Source organism: Crocodylus porosus, unplaced genomic scaffold (genome assembly GCF_001723895.1).
Source record: "Crocodylus porosus isolate Cpor-Errol unplaced genomic scaffold, CroPor_comp1, whole genome shotgun sequence".
Lineage (NCBI taxonomy): Eukaryota > Metazoa > Chordata > Crocodylia > Crocodylidae > Crocodylus > Crocodylus porosus.
In genome coordinates, this window is record NW_017728949.1 from 7,622,931 (window position 1) to 7,630,522 (window position 7,592).

The 7,592-nt window shown below is 41.6% G+C and overlaps 1 protein-coding gene across 4 annotated transcripts in view; it reads left to right on the top strand.

The window, feature by feature from the left end:
* PIKFYVE (phosphoinositide kinase, FYVE-type zinc finger containing) overlaps nt 1-7,592 on the top strand; it is a 98,837-nt gene that overhangs the window by 53,904 nt on the left and 37,341 nt on the right. For all 4 annotated transcript variants that reach the window (XM_019554191.1, XM_019554192.1, XM_019554193.1 and 1 more), the window contains 5 exons: nt 155-335; nt 2,484-2,558; nt 3,353-3,460; nt 6,629-6,769; nt 7,168-7,294. In XM_019554191.1, coding sequence (XP_019409736.1) covers nt 155-335; nt 2,484-2,558; nt 3,353-3,460; nt 6,629-6,769; nt 7,168-7,294 — 632 coding nt within the window. The remainder of the gene's footprint in view (nt 1-154; nt 336-2,483; nt 2,559-3,352; nt 3,461-6,628; nt 6,770-7,167; nt 7,295-7,592) is intronic.

Below are 7,592 nucleotides of genomic sequence, written 5' to 3' on the forward strand. Positions count from 1 at the left end.
TAATGTGGAATACTCCTGATGCTGGGAGAGGTAGAGGGGGTGTGTTGGAGGTAAGGTATTTTTCAAATTACTTGCTGCTTAGTATTTAAAAATGCAGAAATCTTCATATACTGCTTCATTAGTACTCCCACTTAATCACTTCAATTCTTTTCAGCTCTGCTAATCATAACCACATGATGGCACTGCTTCAGCAACTGCTCTACAATGAGTCACTGTCCCTCTCCTGGAGGGACATTATTGTGCCAGTGGTCTGCCAGGTGGTTCAGACCGTCAGACCTGATGTCAAGAACAGAGATGATGATATGGATATCCGCCAGTTTGTCCATATAAAAAAAGTAAGCTCAGTGCCTGGGAGCCTTCTGGGTGTTGTACTGTAGGTAGTTTATTGCTCGTGTTAACTCCTGCATAATTAGCAGGTATTCCTTTACACTAGGCACAGTGACTTCCCATGATGAGGAAACATCTTCAGGGGGCAGTATATCCAGTGTTAGAAGATATGCTGATGACTACAATACCTGAAACTGCTTTCAGTTGCACAGATGTGATTATGGGCCTTTAAAATAGGCACTTTAGAGTAATGGTTCTCAACCTTTTTCAGACCAGGACCTTTGGGTTGTGACCTACGCATTGAGAAATGCTGCTTTAGAGGGACACCATGAGACTGGGACGTTGAATTAGATAGAGCTGCTTTGATTTAAGGATGCCAAGCACAGACAGTTTCTTACTGGAAATCTTTCTTGATAGGCCCACCATCTATTTGGGTAACGATGTAGGACAGGGGTCAGCAGGCGCATGGTGAGCGTGACCATTTTGCTTGGCATGTCGCGGCCAGCCCTGGCTCCAGGAAGCTGCTGCCATTGACAGAGCCCGGGCTGTTCCGAGCAGGGCTTGCAGCATCCTAGCTGCCTGCTGAGGAGCAGCCTGGGCTCCCAGCTGGAAGCGGCTCCCCAGAACTGGGGTAGCTGCAGCTGGGAAGCTCCAAACAGCTGTGCCAGGCTCTGGCACCAGGTCTGCACCGGTGCATGTAGGCGTGCCTCAGAGTGGGCGGTGGGAGCAGGGCCTGAGGCAGTGCAGCCCCCATCTCTCCCCCGTTCCCAGCACAGAGGTGACGAGCCCAGCACAGCTGTTTGTAGCTGGCCCACTGCCAGTGTGGAACTGGTGCCAAAGCCTGGCACAGCTGTTTGGAGCCTCCTGGCAGCAGGTCTGGGGGTCAGGGGCTGTGGGTGGGGGGGCAAGGGCACAAGCAGGGCATCCTGCCATGTACCCCTTGCCCTCACTTTGTTTTTCTGCCATGCTGGCACTCTGGCACCTTCCAAGGTAGGCGCTGTAGTGTTTTTTGGCACTCTGGCCAAAAAATGTTGCCTACCCTGATGTAGGATTTGGAGGTGATGTGCACAGACTTTTGCAGACAGTCCGATGCAGTCTTTTTTGGGTCACACACTTGTTGCTCCCTCCTCTGCTGGCACTATTACGGGTTGATGAGCAGCTCTCCAGTCTATGGATGCAGCTTGCACCTCTGGATTTCCGTAAGAGCATACTTGAAATGTGCCTGTAGGCAGATAAAATATTCTGAAGACTTGTTTAGCATCACTTGGTGTTCTTGCACTTTAATGTACAGGCAGCCCTTGACTTGCAACATTTTGAGTTGCAACATTTCACACTAGCAACCTTTATAAATTGACACCCTGTTTCAACTTTCTGATGTCAGCCACACCAGCGAACAAGTTTGCTGCATTGCCCATCTCCCTGGAGAACATCTGTCCAAACTTTTGTGCACGCTTTCTTTAAGAAAGCAGACAAGACTCCAGAAAAACCTGCAGCTAAGACTCCAGCCAAGAGCCCTTCAAAAAATTCAGCAAAATCACCTCAAAGTCCTTCCAAATCAATATAATTGCTATTTACAATATAAATACATTAATGTAGCTACATTACTCATCTGTAATTGATTGAATACAAAATTCTGGGTTATTTTTGGTGAAAATAGGGTATTGAGCCTTGGAAACCAATACCCCATTTATAACATTGTTTCCTATGGGGAAAATCAGTTCTGAGTTCCAGTGTGTCGTAAGTCTGAGGACTGCCTGTAGTAACTAGTATTTCGCTGACTTCCGCAGAATTTAGGCCATTTAAAAACTGCCGTGTCAGGTCCTCTTTTTTGCTAACTTTTTTTCTACATGGTGGAGGTAATATATTGCTGATTACTTGTCTTTTTAAAAAATATGTGCATACCTAATAGGGCCCAAAACCCTAAAACTGAAATCAATTTTAGGATGACAGATACTGTCACTCATCCATCCGAACTTGGGAGAAATGTGTATATACTATAGAATAATGCCTGATGGTTCATTTCTGTTTCCTTTGCCAATTAACAGTTTACATACTGTAAAATAAGCTTTTTTAGCAACTTTTTTGCATGTTATGCTAACCAAGAAAGTAAAGAGATCAAGTGAATATGTAACAGTTCTTAATTCTTTCTGTCTTAGATCCCAGGCGGAAAGAAGTTTGACTCTGTGGTGGTAAATGGCTTTGTTTGTACCAAAAATGTTGCACACAAGAAGGTAATGGTGTCTCTTTTATAGTCTCTATTCTTGTCAGCAGATCTTAAGACATCATACACAAAAGGATAATTTTATCTCGGTAGCTGATGTATGCTAAGAGCAGGTGTACATGTTTCCTGATCTGAAAACCTTTCCCTGAAGGGGTTGTGGTGACTTGGCATTAAATATTGAATCATCCAGTGGAAAGTGCCTGTATATTTTACTTGCTTTCAAAGCTGTTCCCTTGTAGCTCAAGGGTTTTAATGAGAACACTGGCTGATGTACTTGAGGAAGAGTCAAAATACAACACTTTTTTTTTTTTTATAAAAACTTTTAATGAGCTGTGTAGGAATTACTGGAGAGCACTTCTTTGTAGTCCCTTTCAGTGGCAGATGGTAAAATAAGCTTCTAAAACATGGCAAGAGGTCAGACTGGAGAGTGTCTGACCTCGCACACTAACTTGGGTAGTTGTGGAACACTTAAATTGCATTGGTCTCGTAGGAAAGGTGTCTGCCAGGAACTGGTTTGTTGGCTTTCTCGTTGCAGAGCAGTAATTATTGTGTAGTACAAATGGAATTTCAAGGCTTCTCTGCTACTGTATAGCTTAGCAATGTAAAGTCTAGTTCCAGAGTTTCCCATATTCATGACTAATTGTGTGAAAAGTGGTTGCAAAACTTCAGCTTTGCTTGTTTGACACATCTGAGTAACTAAGGGGAGGAGTCTCAAAGATTTGTGGAAGGAATATTAAGAGGAGCTGAAATCTGATTTGTCTTGTTCTTTCTCCCCTGTCTTTCTTTATGTAATTAATTATCTAGATGAACTCCTGTATTAAAAATCCCAAAATTCTTCTACTGAAGTGTTCCATCGAATACCTTTACCGGGAGGAAACAAAGTTCACCTGTATAGACCCTATTGTTCTCCAGGTAAGAACATTTCCTTCTGTTTCTTTGTTTCATATTGTTTGGATTACAGTCTAATGACCGTCTTAAAAAAACAAAAAACAAAATTAGTGGTCAGTATGCATGTAATTCAGTTCCAGTTCTTTGGAGGGTGGTTGGAAATAATTTGGTCACGGGGGAATAAAATAACTGAGCTGCTTCAGACAGTATTTCAGAAAAGTTAAAGCAAATGTATACTTGCCCCTCTAGCTTATATCTTTTCATTGATTTGAGGGGGGAGGTCTTGCACGACAAATAACGGTGCTCCAAAAAAATGGGTATACAATATTTACATAATGTCAAAGAATTTTCTGTTTTTTAAAAAAAAAAAAGGTTGACAGGCCTGGTTTCTTTCCTGTCTCTTTCTTTCTTTCTTTTTTTGTTGGGGGGAAGTTGCTGGGGTGTCTGAAGAGCGGTAGAAAAATGGATGAACCTTAGGGCCAGAAAAAAGAATAGCAGTTGAAAATGAACAAACCTGTACGTGTCTGTCTACTAGGAATTGATAATACTTAATCTAATGCAGTTGAGAACAAAGGCTGCTTTGTGTCCATTCTTTTGCTATTATGAGAAGATTTTATGGTTTTAGTACTTAAATTAGCGTAGCTGCTGCTTTTTCCAAAGGTGAAGTATAGGAAGGGAAAAGCAAAAGTTTTGGTTTGTGGTGATGTTCTGAGCCTTTGCTTTTAATCAGTCTGTTGGTCAGGTGGCAGTGTGTAATATACTTGTTAATTGATATTTGTAAGGAGATGATGAAAGCATATTGCAAGTGGTGATTTTAATACCTGGTAGCACAAAAATGTAAATATTAACCGTAGAACTTCAAAATTTTGCATTGATGTGCAATAGCTTAAGTGGCAGGGGTGTATAGTGGCTTTTTGGGGTTGTGGGAGGGATCTATGCCTTGTGTTTAACAGAGAAGTACTGCAGTGAGGATCAAAAAGCTTTCTCAAGCAGTTGATGTTGAGAGTGGGTCTCAGCACATGCAATTGTCTCATGAAATCATAGGACCCCTCTATAACTGATCAGCATGTTTTGTCAGGAGAAGCAAACCATGGATCATCTCCTGAGATGCCCTGTAGCACCACAGTGCACTTCACAAAAGTTGGCAACACCAACACCAGAAGCACTGCCCTATGCACATATTGGTAGTATACAGTATAGGAAGGTTGGACTAGAAACATGATAAAGAAGACTGAGCTATCCTGAATAAAAATTCTTTTTCAGTTTTGCTTTCAGCAGTTCCTCCTCCCTCACTGCATATTTCTTTCCTATCCCCTATAAATATGGAAATAGCCCTAATTTCAAGGGGTGCTTTTTAAAAAAAAATAAAGGCTTTAAAAAACAAAACAAAACAAGAAAACTATATTGGCATGGGATTAATATTTTAGGCTTTAATATATCTAAGTAACTGTTGAAATATGCATAAGACCCTCTTGTTTCCTGTCCCCTGTAAATATGGAGAGGGAGGAGGGACTGCTTAAAGCAAATTGAAATAGAATTTTATTAGAGGATAGCTTAAAATCAACTGCTTGTGAAAGCTTTTTGATCCTTGCTGCAATACTAACAGCAGTGGCCAGAGGAGCTAGCAGAAGATATGGGAGAACCAGCATAAATTAAAGGGCAACAGTAACAGGTATTAAAAGACTGCACAATGCTCCCTAGTGGTAGATTCTGGCAAAAAGAAAATACTTAGTCAGATGACCAAAATCCAAAACAGTTAGTTATGGCACATTGAGTCTGTTTTGGGCTTGTCATCTGGCTTGCAATTTGTATGCCAATAGTAGTTAGTGGCAACCTAGGCTTTAGGTCTTTGGCAGGGCTGTAAATATGCCAGCTTCATTGTCAAGCATGCAACCTATTCCCATGCAATACCACCTCAACAGTGAACCTTTTGTTAATAACTTTGTTAAACACCGAAGTTTGGATAGTAAAGGTTAGAGCTGATGAAGGATGTGGGCATTGCAGTGTCCAATGTTTAATAGTCTAACAAATAACAATTCCCAAGTCAACTACTTGCGTTTGTGCTTTTGAGGGGTATGCAAAGCAGCTGGTGCATTGATGAATTGCCTAGAGCCATAAATAATGTCAAGTAAATGTCAACACTTGTATATTTAAGAGCTCACCCTTGAAATGTGTCTGAGAATTGCCCTGCTAATGGGGATTTGACTTTGCCATCTTGATGACACAATTAACATTTGGCCAAGTGATGATGAGAGCTGTATGGCAACTGGAAATAGGTTTTAACATAGAGAAAATTCCATTCCATTCTGGAACAGAAGTGAGTGAATTCCTGTGAGTCAAAAATCTGAGACCTGACTTAAATCAGTAGGGTAGGCACAAGAAGATTTACTTCTCCCCCCTCCCCCCCCCTTCCATTGGGCTCATTAGATAAAGGAATAGCTTTTATCTAGGAAGGGTGGAGATTTTTAAAAGCAGATTACCTACACCAGGGGTCAACATCATTTTTGGGCACATTGCTGAAAACACCCACAACTTTGACTTATAAAATATTGGCATAGTAGGAGCAGATAGTGGGGAGTGGCGAGGGGCCTGATCCTTGTTGTGGCAGCATGACCCCAGCCCCTTCCCCATTGTCCCACCCACAAGGCACACAGGCACCCATAACCAACAATGAGTTGGGTTGGGGCTCTGCAGACTCTCTGGTGCAGTTGCTTGCAACCTCCTGGCTGCCTACCATTTTATAATTATAACCTTCTTGCATAAGGACTGAAAAGTTTCACTGTAATGCACTAATAGTGACAGGTGGCATTCTTTTACATGATGCCCTGTACTGGATTGTATTCTAATATGAGGCTGTTGACAGAAGATATTGCAGTCTCCCTTTGTGATTATGACATATCAATTATGACATATCAAAGTAACAACTAGGCTGCTCAAGGGACATGGTGAACATTAATGTTTTATGATGAAGTTAGAAAGGGGGACGGGGATAGCTGGTTCCTCTGTTCTGCACTGGGCTTTCAGATAATGGTAGTAAATTAATTTTATGAAGGAATTGTAAAAATCCAGGTATTACCTTTTTAAGTCAATGCCCCGCTAACTCAAAGAGGTCTAAGTATCAACTTGACAGGGTTTTTTTTTTTTTTTTTTTCCTGACATTTTTTCTGTCTGTTCTCCTCATTTCTGTCATAGGAAAGGGAGTTCTTGAAGAACTATGTGCAGCGGATAGTAGATGTCAGACCTAATTTGGTCCTAGTTGAAAAGACTGTATCTCGAATTGCCCAAGACATGCTGCTGGAACATGGCATCACTCTGGTTATCAATGTCAAGCCAGTAAGTGCTTCAGCACAAGCTCAACTAATACTATAACAAATTTAAAGTATCGTGATGTTGGTCGACTGACTGACTCTTTTTTCCAATAATGGGGTATGGAATTCTTGTATTAAACCAGATAAAATGCAGTGAAATCCAGGGTTCATGTACATATTGGCAGCATTACAGTAATGTAATAATAAGCTATTTGTTTCAACTGTGAAGTAAACCAGGAGCCTTCAAAGAAAGGGCTTGTCTGTATGTTCCTTAATTTGCTCTTGGAAAACACACGACTAACTTTAGTCTAGGTGATCCAGTTTGGAGTACATTGTACTGTGTTTTCATAAGTTGATGGTGTTTAATGCCTTACTGTTTTGCATCCTCTCTTTCTCATTTATGTTCTTTTATTACTTTTCCAGCAAGTATTAGACCGGGTGAGTCGGATGACCCAAGGAGACCTGGTGATGTCAATGGATCAATTGTTGACCAAACCACACTTGGGAACCTGTCACAAATTTTACATGCAAGTGTTCCAGCTACCTAATGGTAAGTACAACTCAGATGCCATAGCTAGTTTGCCTAAGGGTAATTGCTAGGACTGTGTGAAATAGCTGTGTTTTGGTTAGTTTTAAGATTTGGACAGTGATTAGTTTCAGATCACTGCCCTGTTTCATTTCGGCTGAATTTTTGTTTTGGAGATTTGGCTCTGAATCTCCTCCGAAATCTGTTTTGAATGGGCTGCAAGGGAAGCTTCACACAGCCCTACCTACCCAGCTGGCAAAGATTCGGGGCTGGGGCCTGCAGGGCCCCAGTGAGGAGCAGGATGGGGGCCATGGGTGGCTCA